Source organism: Harpia harpyja, chromosome 1, assembly GCF_026419915.1.
Source record: "Harpia harpyja isolate bHarHar1 chromosome 1, bHarHar1 primary haplotype, whole genome shotgun sequence".
Lineage (NCBI taxonomy): Eukaryota > Metazoa > Chordata > Aves > Accipitriformes > Accipitridae > Harpia > Harpia harpyja.
In genome coordinates, this window is record NC_068940.1 from 26,811,415 (window position 1) to 26,837,254 (window position 25,840).

The 25,840-nt window shown below is 41.1% G+C and overlaps 1 protein-coding gene across 7 annotated transcripts in view; it reads left to right on the forward strand.

Annotated features, from left to right (window-relative positions):
• Nucleotides 1–25,840, forward strand: part of CTNND2 (catenin delta 2) — a 702,624-nt gene that overhangs the window by 629,807 nt on the left and 46,977 nt on the right. For all 7 annotated transcript variants that reach the window (XM_052781625.1, XM_052781615.1, XM_052781635.1 and 4 more), the window contains 2 exons: nt 20,377–20,587; nt 23,977–24,061. In XM_052781625.1, the coding sequence (XP_052637585.1) occupies nt 20,377–20,587; nt 23,977–24,061 (296 nt within the window). The remainder of the gene's footprint in view (nt 1–20,376; nt 20,588–23,976; nt 24,062–25,840) is intronic.

The following is a 25,840-nucleotide window of genomic DNA, read 5'->3' on the forward strand; positions in this document are numbered from 1 at the left end:
GCAGTACTAATAAGATACTGCAATTAGGAGCTCCGTGACTGGAGATTTGTTGTAGAATTGCCACTGAAGTAAACAAAGTAAGAGAATTAAATGGTTTAGAAAGAAAACACAATAAAATCACATCTAGAAGTTGGAAGAGTTAACTTGTTCTCTAGGTTTGTTCAGTTATTCCTGAGGAGGAAAACCATGAAGTCTTAGATGGCTTCTTGAGTTGGTCATTGGCCTGTCTTGCCTTGGTTTCCATAACTGTGAATGAATAATCACATGTCTCTTTGTCATTGTCAGGAACAATTAATGTGCAGAAAATGCCTAGACATCATCAGCTAAAAGGCATTGTAAAAAGCGCGTCATTATTACAAAATTGATGGAAGTACTTTCAGAAGCAGCGGTACTAATTTGAAAGTTAGGATGACATGAGCTTGCTTTATTACCAGTCCTGGGACACAGCCTAGATTAGATTGCAGCAGGAACCCAAGAGAAAGCATTCAAGATGAGCTGTTCACACAGTAATCTTGCTAGAAAGAGCAGTGCTCTTGAGTTTTGGCCCTTCGGTGTGTGCATAACCCTTGCACGATAGGTGAGTAAGAGCAGGCACTTGCTCCATCTGGCAATGGCAGCAGCTGACCCAGAAGCCAGGTGTCTTGGTTTCGGCTGGGATAGGATTGCCAAGTCACCTGAAGGCTGTGAACAAAGAGAAAGAATATTCCCTGGATTATGAAGAGGAGTGGAAGGAGATAAGATGTCTCTGCTTTCTGCTTCTCCTGATCCTGAAGGAAAGGGAGCAGACAACAGGGAGAGTAAGAAAAGAAGAATGGTGGTCAAATGAACTTGGGGAATTGTGCGGTTTGAAAATACAAAGAAAACAGATTCAGAGACCTGGATCTGGTGACCCAGGTTGCTGAATATGCCATTTCTCTCATCTCACTTCTTTTCTTGGACCTACCTCTTTTTTTCCTTTCTTCCCAATACCAGAAAGTTAAGTGGTTCATCCCTTTTGCAAGATCATGTTACCTTATCTTCCAGCCAGTGTATCACACTCATTCACAAGCTAAAAGGGTACTTCATCTAAGAAGTATATTTACAGGGCCCCTGAACCACAGAGACCTCAAGTGAAGGTCTCAAATCATTATGATCCTGAAGAAAATTAAGAGTATTATCGAAAGCAGCTCTCACACTTTGATTGCAGGAGTTCTGAAAATAAGCTGTCTGCGCAGGTTCCTGCCAGCCATCATTCTGAGCCCACTGAACCAATACATTTGCAAAATCAATGGAATTTCATGAAGTATTCTAAGGGGAAACCTACTGCTGCTGAATCAATGGATAGGCCTGTTGGCGAAAAGCGCTATGAACCAATCCCTCCTCTTCCTACTCCTTCAGTACACAACCTCATTCAATTTATAGTCCTGGTCTGTCTCTCCCAGCACATCACACTGCACTTTCTGAAGTTAACTCTGTGTCTGACCCTCTTCCACCTCAGAATAACCCAGCAATTTTCAGATCCTCTAGAGAGGACACTGTGCAGTCCACTTTTTATCCCCAGAAAAGCTTCACCGACAAAGGCCCTGTTAAAGGAACTAACAGATTCAGAAAACAGTCACTCCTTCTTACAGCTGCTTTACAAGAAAACCTTACACTAGTGCTGCAAGGCCCTTTGAGCGCAAGTTTGAAAGTCCTAAACCCAAACATAATCTTTTGACAAATGAAGCGCAACATAAATCAGAGTTCCCATCAAAATCTCCCGATTCTCATCAACCAATTTGGAAAGCACACAGCTCATAGCAGCCTCCTGAGTTCAACAGTGGAATGGATACCTTCACCGTACAGGTTTGACAAGCCTAAATATCAACCAAATAATGTTAATGCTGTGCCTAAAGCCATTCCTGTAAGCCCTTCAGCATTCAAGGATGAGAGGGAAGACGACGGACACGCTGTTGCAGCCACAGCAAGAGGTGTATTTAACAGCAGTGGTGGTGTATTGAGCTCCATAGAGACTGGAGTTAGTATTTTTGTACCACAAGGAGCCATTCCAGAGAGAATAGAGCAAGAAATCTATTTCAAAGTCTGCAGAGGCAACAGTATACTTCCACCTTTGGACAAAGAGAAAGGTGAAACGCTTCTTAGCCACTTGGTAATATGTGGGCCTCACGGACTAAAATTCCTGAAGCCAGTGGAGCTGTGCCTGCCATATTGTGACCCTGAAACCTGGCAGAACAAGTCTCTTCCTGGGGATCCAAACTACCTTGTTGGAGCAAATTGTGTCTCAGTCCTAATTAACCACTTCTAAATATTAAGTTAGCTGACCGAGTAAATAATGTGAAACTGAGATGGACCTTACACACAAACTGAACCACTCTATTTCAAGGCCAGAAAGAGAAGCTTGCAAGTGTAAATTCAGAAACCACAAAAAATACCAGCTGAACCATTTCTTTAAAATCTTCTGATTTTGGACACTTGACTCTCAATTTTCTTTGTTCCACTTCTTTAAGTAGGCCATATGAAGACCTCATCCTGAACATGCAATGGGGCCATATGTTCAGGTACCCTGCTTTTTCTCTCTTGTCTTTATCATCTGCAGCCTCCAATAGAAGCTTTCTCTGCCATATATCTAGTCATTCGTGAAGACAATCAGTAAGAATGATGCCACTGCAGTATGGTACCACAAAGAAGACAGCATTATACCTTGTTTACAGATTGAAGAGGTATAGTGAGAGTAGTTGAAAATATTATTGAAGCTGAGACAGCAGTCAGTTTGGTCTGTCTTCCTAGCTATTCTTGCTGCTTTCATTTGAACTCAATCTAGTTGGTCCTTATCTTTCCCGAAGTTCAGAATTCAGACTACTTGTGGTATTCCTCCATAAGCTTTGCAGAGAGGAACATATTCTCTGTATGTTCTGCCAGGAATAATTGTTAATACACTCCAGTATAGCTGTCTTTCTCACAGCAACCCATCTTGTAACACATGCCTATCTCGTCATCCTCTCAGGCTTTCTGATCCTTTTCTGCAGAATTATTACTCAGTGGGTTGTTCTTCATTCTGTATTTCTCCTGCCAGTGTGTTATATTAACCATTTGCCTTTGATGAATTCCATCTTCTTAAATCAAGAGAACTGAATTCTAAACCAGCCTTCAAACATTTTTCAGCCCCTGTCCTTCTCTCTTTCACCATCCATACCACTGACTGTGACACTGGATGGATATAGACCCAGGACAGAAGATTGTCCACAGAACTTACTTCATACATTTTCTACAGAATGCGTTTGATACATGCTTCTATTTCAATGATGAAACCTTGGTAACTGTTCTGAATTGCACCATCCAAACATTTTTCATCCTATTTGCAGCAGTTCTTGTTAGCTTTCTCACGAGAGTGTTATGTGAGACTACTCTCAATGATGTCATGACAAGTGAGCTTTCCTCCATGGGACCTTCTGCAACAGGGTATTTTCTTTTAACCACAAAATGCACAAATATACCATATTTTACTGCTGCATTTGCATTTTAATAGTGCAAACTACTAATAGAATACCCCCCAAAAAACCCTCTTGAAACCTTATAAGGGACCCCATGTTACTGCTGGCACGATTTTGCATAGCCCGCTCTTCATTTCTTTCTGTATTGTTCTTCATTCCTGCAGGCTGCATGTCTGCAGGGATAAAGACTAACATCGTGAGAGTAAACTGCAGCTGCTCTAGCACTGTATTCCTTCCAGGGACATACTCTCATGCCCACTTTTCTCCCAAATTACAAAATGTTTGAAAAGTAGCATCAAGTTTCAACTGCCATGACAAAAGAAAAGAAGCATAGGTTTTTGAGACAGCTAAAACATGGATTAATTTAAAAACTTTATGTGCTAGTGGTTTGTGTTGAAGATAGATTTGGGTTTTAAGGGCATCTGCAGCTGCGTAGTACTATGTGCGTGTACCAATACGTAGAAACCATCTTAATTTCTATTCCTGTTCTATCAATAAATACATATTTTCTGCTCTGTATTAGCTAATCTTTCCACTTGCATACTCTGGCTGCCCTCATATCCCAGAATATATTCATATCAGAAAGAATGCAGTCCATTGTGGTCTTTATGTAGGCAAAATTCTGTTTAAAAATTGTTCTGGGAGAAGAGACTAAGCACGCATGTACATACATGAAGAGACACATGCATGATATTTAAATATTTATTTTGTTATGTATGCTAGCCTTTTTAGGAGGAGAGCAGCAAAGGGACTATATGTGCCATCCAGTCTATTATGTCAACTATTTCAGGTATAATACATGTATTTTTTAAACAGTCTTCTCCTACTGATAGTGCAGTTGTCTCTTGTGATGTTTTTGCATTGCGTTGGTTTTGCATTTGCTTTGGGCAGGGAGGTTGAACTAGACAAACTGCAGATGTCCTTTCCAACCTCAGTTATTCTGATTCTAGTTGTAATTATGAAATTTACTTGATACTAATACAAACATTCTTTCATGTGTATCTAAACCCAAATACTTCTATGAATTATAAGGAGAGCATTATCTGACTCAGTCTCTGAAAGGAAAAATAATTCCAGGACAAAGAGAACTTGAACATAAATGACAGATTTATCTACTTTAATTTGTTTTCAGAAGAGGATTTCATAGCTCAGAAGTCGGTCAGGTTCCAAGATATTCTCCAGGATGTTTACTTTTAATATTTGAAATAAATATGTACTGAGGATATATTCCAGACATTTTCAAAGATAAGAATATGCATGTCAATAAATCTGAAAACTAAGAAATATCCAATAGAATATCACATAAGTGGTAAGAGTGTGCTTTATATTAATGATTTTTAAAGAATCTTTTCAGTATGGTTTGTCCGCTATAAATTTCATACAACATGACTGCAGATATTTCTGTATTGCTGATTATATTAGATAAGGAGCTCATGTTTAAAGAAACGCGTGGCTGCATGATATTGCTGCTAACTGCATCTCATTCAAAAGCTGATATGCCAATACTAATATTCTCTCTCCTTGCCTCATATTTTTCTCAGAAGTTTCATTTATCTGAGTGGAATTTTTTTGAAGAGTAGGGCTATGATACTTAAGATCCATTGAGTTTAGTGATGCCATTTAAATAGAGTATTTAGCATAATTGTCGAAGGGAGGACCAGTGCCATTTGCTAGTGCATTGCATCAGATCCATCACTATCCTCCAGCTGCTTTAAACTGGATTTGATTCATAGGCAGGAATTTTAATTGGGTGTTTCTGCTAAGTCAAATAAGCTGGGAACCAGCTTGTGCTGCAGAAACACCGTGGCTAACGGGAGCAAAATCTTTCATTTTCTCACATAGCGAAGACTAATGTTTGCTGGAGACAGTAATAAATGAAGCCCCACCTCGCTGCTCCGGCTCAGCTTTATGAGAGCAAGATCACGCTAAAAAAACTGCGGTCTTTTTCGACAGTTATAAATATTTGTTGTGGCAATTTATTTTCTTCTTTTACCAGATTGTTCATTATTGGTTTTTGTCACGGGCTCGGACTTTGTGGTACCGGCGTCGGGGATTAGATTTTGGGATTGGGGTGGGGGCCGAGGTGGGAGTTAGGAGTCAGGCTTAGGGTTAGCGGTCAGCGTTATTGTAAAGGCTTAACAAACGTGGTCCCACGGTCGACGTCCCTTCACCTGAATCCGTGCAGCCACAAGGTCGCCTGTCCCCATCTCTGCCTCGACGGCGCGGCTCTCCCCCCCCCGGCGCCTCTGCCAACCTCCCGGGCACGGGCGCCCGAGGGCTGGGGTCGGGAGAGGGGGTGAAGGCGCAGGGACAAGGAGAACGGCTCAGGCTCAGGTTGTGAGCCTCTGCACGGGGTGAGGGTGAGGCGGGGGGGGAGCTTGGCTTTCGGGGAGAGGGGTTAGGCTGTGGAGTCGGAGAAGGGCTTCGGGTGAGGGTTGGGGGTTCTGCGAAGGGACCGCGGTGAGCTGTTAGGGTGTAGGTTGGGGGATTCGGGAGGAGTGAGAGCAAGGGTTAGGGCTGGGGACGGCGGTTTAAGGCTAGCGAGCAGGGCAAGGGGTTAGGGTGGGGGTAAGGTAAAGGGTTAGGGGTTTGGTCTTTGGCTTTGCGGCAGGGCTCGGTGTTGGGGATTAGAGGAGGGTGCCGGGGTGAGGGTTACGAGGGCTTGGGGTTAGGGTAAGGGCTTAAAAAACATGGTCTCGCATTCACTGTACCGACTATATCGCCATCGCTTTAATTGCCAAGAGAAATCTGAAAAAATCCATAAGTCAGTGGCGTGCCCCAGCAGCAAAATGGGCCAACAGCCTCCTGGGCTGCGTGAGGAGTGTTGCCAGCAGGTCGAGGGAGGTGATCATCCCCCTCTGCTCAGCTCTGGTGAGGCCACATCTGGAGTGCTGCGTCCAGTTCTGGGCTCCCCAGTATGGGAGAGACATGGGCATAGTGGAGAAAGTCCAGTGAAGGGCCTCAAGGGTGATGAAGGGACTGGAGCATCTCTGCTGGGAGGAGCAGCCGAGAGGTCAGGGACCATTCAGCCTGGAGAAGAGGAGGCGCAGGGGGATCTTATCCATGTGCCTAAATGCCTGGTGGGGGGGTGTGGGGAGGACAGAGCCACACTCTTCTTGGTGGTGCCCAGTGTCAGAACAAGGGGTCATGGGCACAAATTGAAATGCAGGAAATTCCATCGGAATATAAGAAAACACTAAGCTGACCCTACTTGGAGCAGAGGGGTTGGTTTAGATAATCTCTACAGGATCCTGACAACCTCAAGCGTTCTATGATTTATAAGGATATTATTTGCATCAATTTTTGTTTCATTTTTGCTACCAGAAGTATCAAGGTCCACAGTTCAAGCATGAGTAAGCTAGGCACCTCATTCATGCATGGTTGCACCTCGGTTTTATACACTTAGCCCTTTGGGGAACAGGAGCAGAGGTGGGCTTATCTTTCTAACATAGGGAACTTAGTCTTTTAATTAATCAGTGATTGACTCTGTTAGTTTATGGCTGTCCTTGCATTTTATTCAATATACAGGCTCTGAATTTCCTTTTCTTCTCAAAATCCTGAGAAGTCCTCTGCAACCTTAAGAAAGATAAAAAAGCTCCTAGCCCAAGTTTACAGATTTTGCAGCATAAGGCAGTAATTCAGCTCCATGTACCAAAAGAATGTGCAGTGGTGGTGTTCAGAGTTCACCTGCTGTTTGGTAGAGCTAATGTGCAACATGAGGAAAATAAATTGCCTCATTACTTACTCCTCTCAGGAGAAAAGTTACAGGATCTCTTAGATTGTGTGCTACTCAGGGTGCTCTTAAAGTGATATGTTTTATACATTATTTGGATTTCATAACTCAGGATTATTCTAGCAAATAATCAGAGTGCTAATTTTAATTAGAGGAAAATGGTTCTATTAGCATGAGTATATGCAAAGTCATATATTTATTTGTGTGCAAAATTTTTCAAGGTGACACAGACAACAACGGTTGCTCTCACAAAGGGAACAGGTTATTCTGCAAACTTAATTTATCATTTGCAGTGGAGCAGTCTATCAAGAAATAGTTTACCTTTGGGAATATTGTCGTCTGAATATCCTGTGGTTAGGAGGTCATCATTGTATCCGACCTCATGCCTGTTCTATTTGACCGAGAGCATTTATTTTTCAGCTTTGCTTTTTTCTTGTTGTTAAGTCAAACCTTTTACTAGCACTTCAACCCTGATCTCCCATCCTTCCCCTGCAATGCAGAGTGTAGTTTATGTTCTGCCATGTCGCAGGGAAGTAGCAAGGCTGCTGAGGACTTGTAAAACTTTCACTCTGGCTCTGCTCTAGTCTTCCAGAGCGCACTGATCATTTAGAATAAGGCACGTGGAGCCAGGGAGCCAGCTGCTCCCTGGCAGATTCTTCGTTTCCCCAAGTCTGAAGAGAGGAGAAGACTTTTGGAAGACTTGTGCAATTCTCCTCTTCTCTTTGGGAGCAGAAGAGATCAGCCAACGTTGCAGAGGCCTGAGAGAGATGAACTTGAAGGATAAGAGGTTATGGGCTTTGCCTTAAGCAGATCTCCTCGGTCCAACTTGATCTCCAAGAAAGAGATCGAGTCTAACATATCAAGTCTAACATGTGGACTCTCTTACTCTTGCCGTGTGGGCAATTGCGTCCCCATGGAGGTAAGAGAAGGAAATTCGGTGAGTGCACAGTCCTGAGAATCCTCCCTCCTTTTGTTACTCAGATGTAGGTGAGCAGCTGTGACTCACGTTAAAAAAGCAATAATTTATTGACACTGAGCAAGTTCAAATGGATGTCTGCAGGCAAGGTTTCTTTGAGGGCCGCTAGAGAAAAGACTTGATCAGCTACTAGCCTGAAGATGCCACCTGGAGCTGTTACCTTGAAAGGAACAGCAGTAGCACAACCCAAAACCAAGTCACATTGTGAACCCTTTGACTCCCACCTCTTGAGGAAGCACAAACAGAACTGTGCTCTAGTAGATCTGTACTCTGATGGAGGAGTCGGGACTAGGGTTCATTTGTCACAATTTCTTGAAACATAGGTAATAATGAGCTGTACAACTAAGAAGATCTGAGGAAGTTTTTTATGAGAAATGTAAAAACTAGTCATGTTGTAGTCGAAACAAAAAATAATATGCATTAGTTAAGGAAGGTTATCAGATGCATGTTTGCCCTTCTCATGAGAACACAAAGCTTATTTTCATTCTGCACCATATCCTTGCTTACATACCTACTGTATTCAGGCTTTAAATTGTAGTAGCTTCAGGTGAATTAGAATATAAAATTGCAATATAATTTGCTCTTTTCCAGTGACTGTGTTGCTAAGAACACAAAGCACTCTGTTGAGAACAGGAATTAAACTGAGTCAGAACATTAGTACTACCTGCAAAATTAATTGACCTCTAAAAAATACCTAGTAAAACTGACTACCTGCCCACTTAACTGCATGACCAGTGTGAGAGACCCTACTTCTAATAAATGCACCTATACCTTCATTACTACGGCAGACCTTTGTATGGTCTGGTTTAGTTACACTCATGCATTAGCAGTTCAATAGATGGACACTGTGTCTTCATGAGGTCTTTGCTAACAATTCCAAATTGCAGGAGAAAAGCAAATACTGTACTGTACTCTTACCTTTTCATGGATAAATTGTCTTTGAAGATTTTAAAAATATTTTTTAAACAGTTAGCACTTTTTCTGTTGCTATACTTTTTCTTTTTCTTTTCCCTTCTGTCCTTCTCCCAGACATTGACATCTGTGAAGTTAGTGTATGGTTTCACTGAGCCTGAGATACTAACCAGGATTTTGTTATTAAATATAAATTATTTTATTGTATGGTGCACAATAAAGCAATGTGAAATACTGATATGTATCCTCAGTATTGTTGTTTTGCCATCATGCACAGATTAATTATCTTAACTTCTCCATGTAGAGTTTTCATGGTGATGACTTAAGAAATGTTTGAACATTGCAGTAATTAAGGAATATATGAACAGTGCAGTATGACCTGGAGTGGGTTTGATATTTGTTGGAAAAGTTGTTTTCAGATGACTCTAGCGCTTTACCAAGATTTATGTTTATTGAGCTAACACATTTACATCTATGCATTTTATTTAACCTTTAATAATAACAGAATATATCAAGAGGATCCGTTTTGGTTTTATTTCTCTTAATATTTTAATGTACATCTCCAAACATTTTTGTACATTTCACCATGATGTTGTCATAACTGTATATAAAAGCATGCAAAAATAATCAGTCTTTCAGACCATACAATGGGGACAAATATGCTCATGAGTTTCAGGCAATATTATAGCATGTGTGAAGAAGAAGAAAAATAGTAGCAAATAAAGAGTAATGGCTTCATGGACAGTTAAAGCAGGATAACGTCTAGCTGCAATTCACTCTGGCTACAGCAGTCTCCTGTCAGAATCTTGTTCTGTTTTGGACAAGAAGTAAAAACCAAAGTAGAAAAGAAAAGCTACTTCTTTATGAATCCAGTTTAATACCTTTTGACATTGGTAGACAGGCTCATTAATTTCAATGGGTGTTGGATCAGGGCATAGATCTTGAAGCCTAAACTTATTTTTCCAAAAAGAGATTACATTCTTATTTCTTCATTATGGCCTAATTTAAAGTCCCTTGAATCAGACTATTAACAAAATATTATCCTATCTCAGAAAATAATACAGATAAAACTAAAATTCCACTCAACACTCACATAGCACTTTTCCTCTTCAAAGCACTTTAGAAACACTGATTAATCATAACATTAATTAAATGACTACATTTTTTAAAATTCAGCCTTCCAAAGCTCTATTCTCTGCAGGGAGCAGGGAAGAGGATAGCAAGGGACTGAAACCAGCTCCAGTAATCAGAAAACTTAGCCTGCAGCAATTAAACTGAGGAACCACTTCCCTTTGCAGAATCTTTTTTACCTTGGGCCAGTGGAAAGATGAAAGGAAAGATGACAGTGCAGTCTAAATGAGAAATAAATCTGGCGGTGTGTAAAGGAGCTGATTAATTAGATATATTTGCACTACCTGGGTCAATAGGTAGGCTAACAACTCCTTTCCATGCCTTTTCCAGTTTGTATATCTGGCAGGAAATGTAAACAAAATGAATTAAAAAGGAAATTATTTGAGTGATTGCCCACATGGCCTCCATCCATTCTGGATATAAAACCCAAGCATGCGAGATCAGATTCCTTGGATCCAAGAACAATAAAGCCTGGGTCTGTCATTTGTGTTCTCAGCCAACCTACCAAAGCTAAGACTGCAAGGGGGACAGCCAAAGCCACCACCCAAATCCTTTTTTCTGGCCAGCAGAGGGGGAACAACAAAAGAGCAGTGGGTTTGTGACAGTTTACCTTAAAAAATGCTGCTTCCTTCACTGCTGAGGGTGACAAATAGAAGCTTATTGGTGGAGAATTTTCTCCTTCTGTGGACCCAGTAGTTGTTTGGCCTATTGGGTCAACAGACCTGCCGGGTCAAGCTGGGCTTGAACTGACTCATTTTTATAGTGCCAGTGTGGGTGAGACAGTCAACAAATTAACACTTATACCTCTTCCCAAATTCATCTTCCAAAACCAGGTTGCAAGTCAGAGAATGCAACCTGAGCTGGGCTGCCTGTGTTTGATGGTTGGTTTGCCTCTCCAGCATGAGAGAGAGGGGATAGAGGTTGCTCAGCTGATATATGGATTAACATTTAAAATAGAAGCCGTCCACTATGCTGTGTGACAGGTGCCATTAAGAAACAGAAATTCCATTTGGCCATGGTACCCATAAATATATTTATGTACCAGTTTTCTGGCTCTTCTGCTGCAAACATCTACTCCCCCAAAGGAGAGCTAGTTTGTCCAGGAATCCACTTCTCTGTGGCAGCATGTGTCCTATGACAACTGCCAGAAAGACAGCAGCAAAGATGAAAGAGGCAGAGATGTACAGCAGGGTCTCAATACACTGCTCTAGTTTTGGCATTAGCTCCGATGGAGCCAGCTGAAGTGCTTCTGTATGCAAAGTGTAGACACGGATCTAGCCTTTATAGCACGTGTTGGGACGGATATGCTGTATGAATTAGCAGTTTACAGCCAGCTAAAGAGCCCTGAAAGTTCTTTAATCTCTAGGTTTTCAGACAACTGCTAATATAAAGCCTGAATATCTGCAGTCTTGCTGTGTGAGAGAAACGCAGAATATGAAAGTGTTCCGTTGAGAGAGGAGTAAAATCAGTATTAGGAGCAACAGTAGATTAAATAGATAGTTGTCTACGGAACTGAGTTATACAAGAGAGACAACAAGAGTAGTACAAGAGCAATACCTTTTAAACAGACTGGTATTTTCAAGTCTAAAATCTGTGCTTGTAAGCTAGCTAAAATTTCCTTTAGTTCAGAACATTAAAGAGCAGGAGCCTGGACGGGGGGTCATCGGCATGCAGGGGTGTGACAAAAACAGGATCTAGCTGAGCATCGAACTGAAAGTGTTTAAACCAGTATGAGGAGAGAATGGAAAAGCTTGGCAGACAAGGCAGATGCAGAGATATACACTTAAATATTGGATATGCAAGAGATGGCAAAGGAACATGAAAGCTTAGTGGTTAAGACCCAAAGGGCTGAGGGGGTACAGCTCAAGGAAGAAAAAATATCAGTTGTGTAATACGGGGAGGAGGGGGCAGCCCTGAGAAGGTGAGTTGAAAGCAAGAAAAATGATCAGCCACAGGGAAGCAGGAAATACATGAAATGGAAAAGTTACATTTCTGGAAGCAGACAAGCTGAAGGAGGAAGGTGGCTAGGTTAAAATGCTGCTGCAGGAAAGAAAATCTGTGAAGGATCGTGGATGTGAGAAAGCAATCTGCTGAAAAGTGGTGATTGCATTACACCCAGTTGTGATTTCCCATGGCATGTTCAGGGTGAAAATAGCAAAATGCTTCTCTTTTGTGTTTGTCCAATGCTTCTAGCTTCTATACATACTGCTCTTCCATCCCTGTTATGGCTGTGCCCTTTGTCATTCCTGGTTCTTCTCATGCCATACCTTTCTCTTGCAAAATATAGAACCAGCATCCTTAATCTTTTTAAAAAGATAAAAGCTTCTATATTGGTTACCCTTTTAGATATTTGATTCTTTTACAAGCAAATCTCAATTCACATTGCCAACACAGATATTGGTAGTTCATGTACTTTCATCTCTCTATGAAAGTTTGAGGGTTTCTTCCCTGAAACTGTAAAAGATGACTGTTCCTGCTCCCTGTAGGGCTTTATATGCTACACTACCTATGGCTGAATTTATTCTTGATAAAAAAGATTTGAAAAAAAGAAACCCAATGAATGGCACATCACATACAATGCATCAGGGAAGATATTGTTCCTCTTTGTCATGCTCCATACCGAATACCAATCTTATATCTTGAAATCTCGCTGCCTGTCATCAGAGGTGGTGGAAAAGTGAAAAGTGCGTATCATTTTTCTGAGGGGAAGAGAGAATCTGAGACCTCCACCTGATCTTTTGTTCTGTCTCAGCAGCCTTGAGCAAAGTGCACCTGGGTGCTTGGGGGCACAGGAGGGTATATGTGTGTAACGGGTTTTATTCCTTCTGTCTTCTCCAAAAATAATTTATCTCCACAGAGTCTTAAAATTTAAGTTCAAATAAACCTGCAAGGAGGTGAAACCCAGAATTGTTCTCCAGCTCAAAGCACTCATTATCCCAGCTTAATTGGCAGGCTAGGCTTAATGTGAAGCAGCTAAAGCAGTGGCTCCAGCCCATGAGTTTTGAGATGCTTACTCAAACCAGTCTAAGTTAACTCATCACTCATTCCCTTACAAATGATTGAGCTGAGATGATAATTTTTTGGATAGGGATAATTGCAGGACTATAGTCAGTTAACATTATGTAGTGAAATGCCCTCATGTGCATTTACTCTGAAGTTGCAGAGATTACAAATGTTTGTGCACATCCCTAACATAAGAAGTAAAAGGACTTGGGTACCTAAATAACATTTTTGGCCAAACATTGAGAATGAGATTCAGGTGCCTAAAGATAAGCATTAAACATTAAAGATGATAGCATATCCTACCTTGTCTCCATCTGCTTTTCCAGAAGGCTGTGCATCTTCCATAGGTCTACTAGTTGTGCAAGTATCTCAGGTATCCAAGGGAATTTGAAACTGCGTTAGCCCCCTGTGTTTGGGCACATGAATTGCCCGCTACGTGCCTAAAAATGCTTTTATCTTTCCTTTTACACCTAAATCCCAAACTGATCCAAAATCCTTTGTTCTCTGACGCTTGCTAGAAGTGATGGGGCCCATGCTTTTCGGGCACATGCTTTTCAGTCTCACTGCTCAAGTTTTTTTTGCACTTTCCTCTTCCAATACTACTTCATGCACGGTGGTCTTAGGAACAAGAAAGTGATCTGTTGTGGTGAGCAACACCGCAGACCGTTAGCTAGCGCTGGTCAGACCACGTGGGTTTGACAGTAGCCACTGCCTTTGAGTTTCATAAATCTGCTCTGCCAACAGCTGAAATGGTGTCAGACCAGAAGTCACCAGGCAAAGGGAAGAGAGAGTTGCTGTGTACAAACTGTTGGGACTTACAGTTCCTTCACATGCAATGTACGCTGCAGTCGGCAGCGCTAGGGACTATATGTTATGGAGTGGGCTGGATAGCAAAGTCGCTGGCTCAGTGGTTGTAGTAGAAAACCTGTGTGGAAGCAGTCAGGTCATTCAGTGCTGAGTGAGAGGGCATTAAACTTTGTGGTGGCTAATTACCCTTACTTCAGTTTGTGCTGCTCTGTCTTCTGGAATAGGGGTCCTCCTTTATAAACCAACGTTGCCACATCAGGTTGATTATTTCTTGTTCTTGACTGACCTACACCTTTCCTGGTGCTCCCCAAAGTCTGAGGAGTAATCGTCTACTCAGGGACGAGTGTCTCAACCCCAGTACTGCAGCTTTTCTTGCTTTCAAAAATACAACTTTGTCTCCTTCCCCCTGCTGCCTTTGCTGCTGCCCCAACAGCTCTGGCATTACCCTGCTTCATCTTCTCGGGTTTGCTTCCTCCACAAAAAACTACAAGCGTTTGGCTCCAAGACCCAGTCTGACAGCATTTCTTACCTCTTAACCTATTTTGCCTTTAAAATTCAGGGTAGTTTTTCCCCCTCGAGTTTCTTAGTGGCAGAAGAAGATCTCCCTATGAAAACTAACAAACCTTTACCCTCTTAAATCACGTGGGATTCACAGCTGCCCTGATGCCTACAAAATACTTCATACTGTCTAGGCGGTTCAACTCCAGAGTTTGCTACATATCGTACTAAGCCTATTCACTTTTGGGGGGGCTCTTACACCCCGTCTTGCACCTCAGTATGTCCTAGAAGATTTGCAGTGTTCAGAGAAGGGACGGGGTTCCTCTGGAACAGCGACAGCTGGACCCTGAGGGGCACTTTCAGGTGCTACACTAGTGCCAATAGTGATTATCGATAATTACACCTTAAAGCAACAGTATCTGACAAGAGAAAGCATGGTGCACAAATGAACTGTTTATCAAATACAGTAGTGGTATGTCTGCCACTGCTATCATGTGATAAATATGCTCTAATTTATTAGACTATCAGTTGAATATACTGACTCACGATCAAAATTTGTTCCATCGGAATTAAGTAGACAGTTTTGGCACATTTATTAAGTAATGATTGAAAGTAATAATAAAAGCTCTCCCAGTAATATTCTTTGCATAAAGACTGTGAAATATTGAAGTTGGATGGCATTAAAAACACAAGGATGATGAAACCACACAAAAACACACACATCTGGAAATTCAAGTGGAGCGCACATGTTAGAACAAAGAGAACAAAATTCACATATATTATGACATACAGACCCCAGTAGTTCTGGAATAGGATATCTGTAGCATTACAACAAAATATGGTGGCATTTTGCTATTTTTATATTATCTAGCTACACAATGTGAATTAATGAGCATCTTTGAATGGAAAAAAATGGTGAGGTATTACTTTTATTAGAGCAAGCTCTACCTCAAGGACAGGGTTCTTAGTTTGAATTAATATCTGTTTGAGGTTTCTTGTGTTATCAGTAGGTTAATTTTCCTAGTCTTGTTCTCTCAAACTAGGAACCATGTCACCACTATTTAATAAATGTGCCAATGTGTCAAAGTCATTTTTCAGAGATGAGTGAAAATGGAAATGAAGTCAATGGGGTTACATCAGCAGTGATTTTGTCTCAAGGCAATAGTAGGGAAATATTTCCAGAAGTGGAACCTTACCTGTAATGATTTTACTCCTGTTAAATCTACCAGAAGAATAGCTTGCTCTATTGTTTTCCTCCGAAGGCAGAATCTTTCTTAGGACAGCTATCAGTTTGATCCTATGAAGGACAAAGTTTCCTGAATTAAGTAATGGAGGCATGTACTAAGGTGCTAATGAGACTTTATCATGCAAAGGAAAAGATCTTAAATCTGCATTGTTGAAATGTTTAGTAAGCAAACGTTATCATCTTACAGTCAAAGACTTAGTGTGTAGTGATAGACGAATCCTGCTCTCAGTATAAAGGTGATGGAAGTCTTGCCTTAGAAGAATAACTTGTATAGCATCAGAAAAATGCTGTCCCAAACACCTACAGGACAACCCCTTTCCTGTGACACGGCCCCCAAATTATGGCTGTCTAATGCCTTTCTTCCTTCCGTTATGAAAGTGAAATTCACTCCTTTATGAGCGAAATTGAGCAAATAAATATGATTTCTTTTTTCCTTGTCAAGCTGGTGGTTATGTTTAATCATATTATGTAAATCCTCTTTAAAACATCAAATCAGTTTTGGGTCTTATAATGTGTAATGTTGCTCAAATAAAAAATCAATTTATTTGTAGATCAAAGCAGTTCTGTATGAACCCTAATGAAAATTAACAATGCTATTTATTTTTAATATCATTCTCACACACGTGCTCCTCTCTTCCCAGGACCCTCATCAGTTCTTCTTTCAGCTCAGGGAGGCTTCCTGAACTGCAAGTCGAATTCCCCAGCCTTCCTACTAGTAGTGCTAGATAAAACTTTGCTGACATTACAAGACTAGTTTCCATCATACGTTTCAGTCTGCTTCCAGAAGAGCTTCTTAACGTTGAAAAAATAATTCGAAATGCAAACGCTCTGCAGGTTGTAACATAGGCTAATGCAAAGTCAAGGCTCACCTGTGTTGTCAGCTGTGTTGGGCTGATGTAGCAGTAGCTGTGCTTTCATTAGCATTACTCAACATTTAGACCACTCTAAACTAGAGCAGGGTTTCTTCTATCGCTAATGCTAGAAAACATGACTTTTCTCTCCTTCATGTCTATTGTAAAGCAGCAGGAACATAACTGAGGTAAGAGAAGTTAACTGACAATTGATTTTTTTTTTTTTGTGAATGAAGTACAGTAATTTATTAACTAACTATATGTATAGTTTTAGAAAACACATTTAGAATGCAAGCAAGTTACTGTGGAAGCTTTTCAGCATTATAAAGAATAGTCCTTAACTTTTAACTTTCATCAGTCAACTCTATATTAAATTTACGTCTTTTTCAATATAAGTTCATACGTTTTGAATTAAAGACACATTTTTTATGGCTAAGGCAGGGGGTTTTCTCATCCCAAATGTATTTCCAAATAGCTAACAAAGCGTTTGAAGTACTAAACCCACAGCAGATACGTTAACAGTTACACTTGTTAATAGATTTTAAGACCATGTAAACAGCGGCTTAGATCATCGCTATAGCCCAGCCACTCGCCTCTTCTGGGAGCCCGGCGTGCCACCTTTTTCTGGTGAGCCTCTGGAAGGACACGTTGAGCCGGGACGCCCGTCTGCGCGGTCAGATGCTTTCCCCGCACATGCGAGCAGCTTTGGTGGGAGGTGGCAGTTCTGGTTTTCGCTGCACCGCGGGGACAGGGCAGGGAGGAGGAACCCCGTGTCCCCCCCCCGGGCAGGACTAGGGGCCCGGTGTTGTCCTTACAGGTTCTGACAGGGACGTCTCCAAACTGGACACCAGCTTGCACAGCTGCCACAGCTGCAATACGCTGGCTAGGTTTTCGGTCGACAAAATGTGCGCTGTGGGGCTTCTGGCACTTTCTAGCCAAAGACTAAATTTGATGCAATTCTTGGGGGCAGGGGGCGTGACAAAAACAAAAAAACCCACTTAGAATATATTTTAGTTTAAATATGCAACCGATTAAGAATTGAATAGTAGTATTGAGCTGGAATTACTACAGCCGCTCAGAATAAGGGATGCTGTACTGTCGCACTGTTATGCATCATCTATAAAAAGCCTGGTTTATTGTTTTGAAGTATCTAATACTGATCTGATCTTCTCATGCCTAACTTAAGGGTGTGCGCAGCAGAAATGTTAGAACCGTCGAGCATTAACATGTCCGGAATGCTTATACCGTGCTTGATTGTGGGGTGGGGTTTTTTTTTCATTTTCCTACTGAGCTTTTCCTGATAGCTCCAAAGCTTTTGTTTATTGTAAGAAGCATCTTGTGTGTCTAGGCATGTGTACTGGTATGAATACCAGGTCAGTTCCAGGAATGAAATCTGCTTGGGGCAGCCATCCGGATTTCCTTACAGCCAGTGCTAAGGGACACAGTCTTTGGCTCCTGATGGAATGATCACTGTCTTCTGGTTCCATCAGAGGACTGAGGTGGTGAGACACTCCGTTGCACTTCAAGTGAGGTACAAAAGGAAAAAGGAACATTGGTCTGTTCTGGATGTGCGTACAGAGTAAAGCGGAAAGTCTCACTGATCTGGTTTATCTACTTGTACGTACTCCTAACTGGTGGCAGGCACTGCATTAGAAGAGTAAAAGCTACAGCAAATCATGGTTTATTTTATTTTTTTGATACACAAGCTTAATTTCCTATATGCTACAGACTGAAGTAATCACTGTAAGTGATAAGCAACTATTAATGTGTTCATGTCACATAGATCAAACAGATGCAGATGTAAATAGTATTTCAGGCTGTTCTCGAACAGTGTTTCATATATGTGTAGGGGAAAAAAAGATTTTCAGTTTGCTCAGACAAACTATTTCTGAAAGAGAAAGTGGTCTTAACATCTGTACTACATCTGATAGTAATAATACTGCTGAAAAGTTAATGATGCAAATGGCTAATTAAATATTAAGTGCAAAGAAATAAAAATGTTTGAGGACAAGATTTGTATTTGTATTGCAGCACACCAGTAAGATTCAAATCCTACTGCACACATTTTGTGGGTAATGTTATGCTTTTTATAATCAGGAATGTTTTTACGTGATAAAGAGTGAGTAGTTTCTAAGATCTCACGTTACCACCAAATCTATTTGATAGCCTTTAGGTTTATCATTTCAGTACGGAAATTTTAGTTTTTATCTGTATTATGAATATTCTGTTCCAAATGACTGGCTGTATTTCTACCACAGCAGGCAAAATTGTGAGAAATAAAAATAGTTTTACATTTCGTAGTTAAAAGATGTGATTTTCCTCTTACCTCAGCTTTCAAATATGGATGCACACAACTCAGTTTATGAATTCAGAAATAAGATTTTTAATAAGTACTCATAAATACTAATTGATCAGAACTTTTTCAATTTATCAACAAATCTGATTAAATTATCATATTATATACAATAATCATACCTGATTATTTCATTCATAAAATGTGATGTAGATTAGATTACTAATTATATTTATTTTTCCCAGTTTTCCTGTCCTTTTCATCCTGCATGATACACTCATGATGATTGCTGTATGCAAATTCCTAGCACAGCTGCACTGAAGGTGATTTGGAGTTGTTTCACTGACCTCAGCAACAACTTCACCAGGCCCTCGCCCTCTCTGATCTTGTCTTCATCACACTGAAGGACTGAGCAGCCATTTTACCATAATAGTGACCCTCTAGAACTGGTGTGAGGCTTCTCATATATCTGTGGCAGTGCTAACCCTACCCTACATTTATATATATTTACATTTATACTATAGATATATATAAAAAAATTCTCAGAGGCTGTTCTTGTGTTCTTTTCACAAGCACTACATTTCTTTCAGGCACAATTTTTGCAAAAAAAACCCTTTGTTCATTTAAACGTGAAAGAAGTTATAATAATCATAGAATCATTTAGGTTGGAAAAGACCTTTAAGATCATTCAGTGCAACCATAATCAACAGAATTTCTTTTTCATGTCTTCAGTTCAATGTAAGCATTTTAAAAATTCATTACACCTTTCATTTTAGGATATTTTAAGTTCTGGAGGTTAGTGTTATATAAACTCCTTACTAAATATCAGACGGGAATAGATGTCAGAAAGGCTCCCTTTCTGGTCAGTACCATCCATACAACTAAGGATGTGTGGAAAAGATGGTGTCCACTCTGAGCAATAAAGTCTAAGAAACACTAATGGACCCAGTTAAATTACTGCACGCAGTAGAGAATTAACCTTGTACAGTGAAACTGCTCCTTCAGAGAAGACTTTTTCACAAATAACCACGTCATTGGCTTTGCATTCACTGTAGTGTTTTTAACAACTGATGCACATTTTACTTATCGTAACAAGTTACGAGTTGTGTGGTGGGAGATGAGGACTTGCCAAGTTCTGTAAGTTGGGGGTTCAGGTTATTTTTGTACATATACTTGGCTTTTACTATCATCGTTTCATTCTCCTAAGGGCATGATGTAGCCATATCCAAAGTCTCCAAGTGATGTAGTATGGAAATTAGGAGTCCCTAATGTGTGAAATGCTTGAACATGCAATCGTATAAATGTGGCTTGCTCCAAAGTAGTATCACTAGCCAATTAGATTACATGCAATGATGCAAATGGTGCTAATAGTCTTGCGTGTTTTCCCTGTACTTCTTCTCCGTCCCCCTTTATTGCTGTATCTTCTGAATTCTCCCTTCATTTTCTTTCAACAAAGGCAAGTATGCCATGAGGGATCTGGTCCACCGACTGCCAGGCGCTAACAACAGCAACAGCTCAGCAAGCAAGGCCATGTCTGATGACACCGTTACTGCCATTTGCTGCACTCTGCATGAAGTCATCACTAAAAACATGGAGAATGCCAAGGCCTTACGAGACGCAGGCGGCATTGAGAAACTGGTTGGCATATCTAAGAGTAAAGGAGACAAGTATGTTTTGCAAATCACCTTGCACCTTTTTAACATCTCCAGTAGTTATTGCTAGTCCTGAATGTGTTTGCCTCCTCTGTGCAATCGTGAGTTGAATTGTTTAGTTTCATCAGAAATCATATGCCCAGTGTGAAGGGTGACAAGAAACAGACAATACCAATGGCAAAAGTCTCTGCTGTGGTTTATTTTTAATGTACCATCTGCAGTGCATGGAGTGCACCGCGTGTGCAGTTTAAGGAAGAGTAATTATCTACAGTAACCACAACCTCTAAGCACTTCCAGAAGATCCTGATAAACATTAGGGACCAGAGCTGCTGGATTGCACCCTGCAGAAGGGGTGACATGCAGGTGGAGGGATCCTGTGAAAGGAAGGGACCTCACCGCAGTTCTGTAACTGCTCCTTTTGCTCTGGGAGTGAAGAATGTAAAGTCATTGTCCCTCTTCACAGCACCCTTTTCCTTGCCACCAGCTTGCTGGTGAGGTGGGGCAGAGTAGAAAAATGGATCCGTGGATTTTCCTAGCACCTCGCTTCTGAGGGAGCGTTAGGATACCTGCAGGCTACTTTGTGAGGCACCAAAACATGCAAAAATCTTACACACGACTGTGCCATTTTCAGAGCAGCTATGGTTTCATCTTGTCTGTTTTCCTATGTACGCACTCTTCATGAAGAGTTCACTCTTTATCCTTCTTTTGCCTAAAACAGATAGCCTGGTTCTCATATTTGTCAACCTGCAGAAGTATAGTGCAATGGGACTATGGCAGTTTGAAAACAAAAAGCCTTCACTGTAGTGCACAAAACCCATCAGTCCACCTACTCGAAGCTGTCATCACACAGCCTACTGCAGCATCAGAGCTCTAAAAGAGCCCCACAAAGCCAGGCCACAACCTGAAGGAAAGATTTATGCACCCTACATTTGGTATGAGAACTTATGCTCACCTATGTGATCGGAGCATTGCCAATATAATTTAATCACATTTCTTTTCCTCTATTGTCACCCTTTTCTTTTCATACCAAATTCATTATTGAAACATTCTCACGTTCTAATTGTAAGGGGTAAAAAGTAGTAGCGTAACAAAGTGTGTGATTCCAGTTGTGGGAGCTCCCCATGCTCTGCCAATTTATTTACATTTGCATTTTTATTATTATTAAATCTATTTAAAATTTTGATTTATATTTTCTAGATCAAATGTACTGATATTGCAAGCAGGTTCATATCCATTTCTCTTAAGTTGAATGTGTCTTTCCTCAGAATAATGCATTTGTCTACCTGTTCGTTATCTGGCAGAGATTATTAATACCTCTTGAGTCTGGAATTTTCAGAGTATCATGGGCAGTTTTAGGAGGATCCAAGGGTATAATTCCCTGTCTAAGTATCCCTCATAACTGTGAAAGACATATCTATGTTGAATGAAGGTATTTAGCCCAGGTAGTGTTGAGTAATTCCAAAACGCCCTCCCAGATCATGATACGTATCCCTCCTCTCAAGTACTTTGAGTTGCGGTCCTGTGTTATTACTGGCACAGGTTACACAGTTCTAGAAGAAGAAAACCTGTCAACTCACAGTGCTACAAATGCCCATCTTAAGTGAAAGTTCCATTTTTCAGCTTTCAGAGTTGTTAGTATTGCGCACTATTGCTTTGGTTTGGTTTCTTATAGGTAATCCATTGTTTACAAATCAGAATTCCCGGTCATTGGACTGACAGGAAATTCTGGCATGCTCGCTTTAATGCAGTAAAACACTTCAGTATGATATTATCTTGTCTGGTATGAAGCCTCTGCTTCTACAAGTGCAGGATACTACCCTGGCCATGCATCCTGGTATGTATCGGTGCCAGGAGTGTGGGGCTGGCCCCTGCGAGCCTTTGGAACATGCCCAGGGCTTGAGCGCTTTCCCTGTAGGACAGCACGAGAGAACTGGTGTTCGTAAGGTCACATTGGCCAAGCCCATATCGGCTTTGCATAGTTCATGTTTCTCCTCAACGCTCACAATATGGTCGGCGCAGTTATTTTCCTGGTTACTCCGTGCTACCAGCACCCCACTAGCCAGTACAGCTGGGAGTATAATAAAGACAATTATGCTTGAAAGCGTTCATCAAATTCCTGTTTATGCACCAATTACCCACCTACTGCTGTACTCTGGGCAAGAAATGGAAGAAAAGGGAAAAAAAAAAGCACCAGATAAATTACTGGGAAAATACTGTATAAGGTAATTGAATCAGTTGTGTCATGACCATTGCTTTACCAGCGTGAGTGTCAGCCTACCTGTGGTCCTTCTCAGAGACCACAGGATGCCCCAGAGCCTGACCCCTGAGAAGACTTCCCGCCCAAACCAGTAACATACGCTGCCGGTTTTCTGGTTTCTCTTTGGTTTTGCAATCCATGTGCCTTTTCTGAGTAAAACATGAATCGCCTAAATGACCGCCCTGAACTCCATCAAGCCTCACTCCAGACTTTGGCCTTTGCAAGGTTTTCTAGCGCTCTACTGCTTTATGTGTATTCTTGGTACAGCACAGTGTGTGCTTCCTCAGTGGGCTGGGTTATCTTCCCCGCCCTTTTCTATTTGACCCTTCTTCACTGAGCTGAATACTCTCTGATATTATTTTTTTAGAGTTTTTTTAAAGTTACCTATCCCAAGAGGAATATATGACTCCAACTGACTGTAACACTAGTTTAGAGCTTCTGTCAAAACCTTTCTGAAGAGAAAGTCCCTGTGAAGTTATATATGGTTTTCAACATGACATTGTATTGTCGTCATTAAAGGGTAATGGTGTGAGCAAGATGCAAGTCCTAATTTGGATTCCTAATGAAATTTCTTATGACTTTTTGTAATCAGTTGTATTTCTGCATCTTGGCTCTGCACTTCAAAAGCAGTGCTCATCACCCATCTAGAGTGTTTCTTTTGGCCACTGCTAAGAGGCGCTTAATGCATTGAGCACACTGTCAAGAGTTGAAGTTTGGCAGCTTATAGAGAAAGAAACTCTGGCTCTAACTTCTTGTCCTTTATGCCAAAAGTTGTAGCCAGGACGTCTTCTTAGATGTACATAATACCACTTGGCTCCTCAACAATTTTGCCAATTGCTACCTCTCCCGTTCTTCTTACTATGCTCTCAGCATGAATCCTTGTTCTCAGTGGTCGGAGGAGCACACGTTTTGCTCCTCACTGAATAATTAGTACTATAGAAATAACATGTATTGCCCTTGCTTAAAAACACATTGGTCTCCAAGATGTCAACCAAAGTTCTTATGGTACATTTGAAACACTTTAATTGTGGGTTTAAATCCATAGCGATGCATTTGAAAATTGGGGTGAATGGAGTCCTGTACTTAACAGTCTCTTTCTCACTCTTTCTTTCTTTCTCTCTCCCTTTTTAATATATGTGTGTAACAGGCATTCGCCAAAAGTGGTGAAAGCAGCATCTCAGGTCCTCAATAGTATGTGGCAGTACAGAGACCTGAGAAGTCTCTACAAGAAGGTAAGGCTTGGGTTTTTTCTAGCTTTGTCATCTTTTGTATGGTTACCCAAATTTGGGGGCTGAGAGACTTTAGACCAAAACATTTATGTGACTGGAAACTCACCTCGAGTTTAAAATTTCAGATACTTGGAGCTATGAGTTTTTCTCTCATTTCTACTTTTAACATAGAAATACCTTTCGAAAATATGTGTGGTGGTGAAAAGGGGATGTGAATTTGATTTTCAAAACAATTCATACAAAAAAATGCTGGATCTGACAGCCCCGAAGAGCGAACAAACCTATGCAAGCTCTCCTACTGTACCTTTTCTTCTTACACCTCCCCACCCTGTCCTGAGGAGATTACCAGATTTCCAGCCCTTCAGCTCCCAAATTTCCTCATGAGATTGTAAACAAGAGTATCTGAAGGAGGGGTGCTTAGGGACCAGTTACATGTGGCACTGGGCTGAAACTTGATAGCTTCACTTTCAATCAGCTGGCAGACAGTAGCATCATATACTTGGTTTTCAGACAGCCTATGGAGTCTGTAGTACCATCCCATTCCCACAGGCCTGCTAACCTCTTAAAAATGAATTGCAATATGGTAATATGATTCTGTGAAACAACATCCTATATAGCTTTTAAAACATAAGTGTCTACTTAGTAAATGACAACATTTAAAGTAATTCTTGCTGAGTATTTCCAAACTAAATTACATTCCATGGGAGTATCAGCCTGCAGATTTAGTTCTCAGAGGTCTTCTTGCTACATGGAATTTCACAGCTTATCTAATTGATATCTGTATTTGTAATCTCAGCAGAGAGCTAAGACTTTGTGTGGCACAAAAGCTCAGGTCCTAGTTAAGGCTGAGGCATAAGAATGGTGAAGTAGGGAAGGTTCGCGGTGGCGTAGTCTGTGTTGTATGTATTTTGCACAAGAAAAGAACTTAGTTACATGAAATATATGCACCAGATCTCAGACTGGCAGAAGCTGACCTTCTGTTTGAAATGCTGTTCTTTTGCATGCCTCAGCCCTGCTTGTGTCAAGTCTGAGGAGTAAGGAAGATGATTATTGAGTCTCTCCCATTGTTCACTTCCAGTATTTTCTGTCATCCTTGGCAGCCCTAGGGATACCATATGCGAAGACGTTCCAAGTAACGAGCTGGTACTCAACTGTCCCATTAAGAGGTGGGAACAAACATGAGCTAGAATAGGCTTTTCCTGACGCAAGGCAGTAACACACTGGAAGTGTGCATAGCCTGACTTCTGTGCATGTGGGTGGCTGCACCGGAGAGGCTGAACTTTATTGCACCGTAATCTCTTAGAGGTTCTTACAGTGTCTGGCTCATTTCCAACCTTCTGTCTGTATATGTATGCTGTGACGGAAAAGCAGTTTCTGGGGTTGCTCCGTGCATGAGGGAATCTGTATGCTGTATGGCTTCTGAGTATACTGCTACCTAAAGGACATTCTGTTGGCTGCCAATGTGAATGCCTGGTAATGTACTTATGTACTAAGCATGCTTGGGTACTAAGTACCTTGCGTGCTTAAAAGAACATTTTCTGTGGCCACAAATACGTGCTTGTGGTATGGAAAATAGGGCAGGCTAGCCTTTGAGGTAGCTTCCAGGACATTCGTAGCAGACAGATTGTCTATATTGTCAGAAAGCATTTTATTACTCTCTATATTGGCTAATTCCTACAGGCTTCACAAAATCTTAAAATGAAGGTCACTCTCTGCTACGTATTTGTATACTCATTACATGCCATTATACATGCTGCTAAGCCTTGTATAGATATGGTTTCT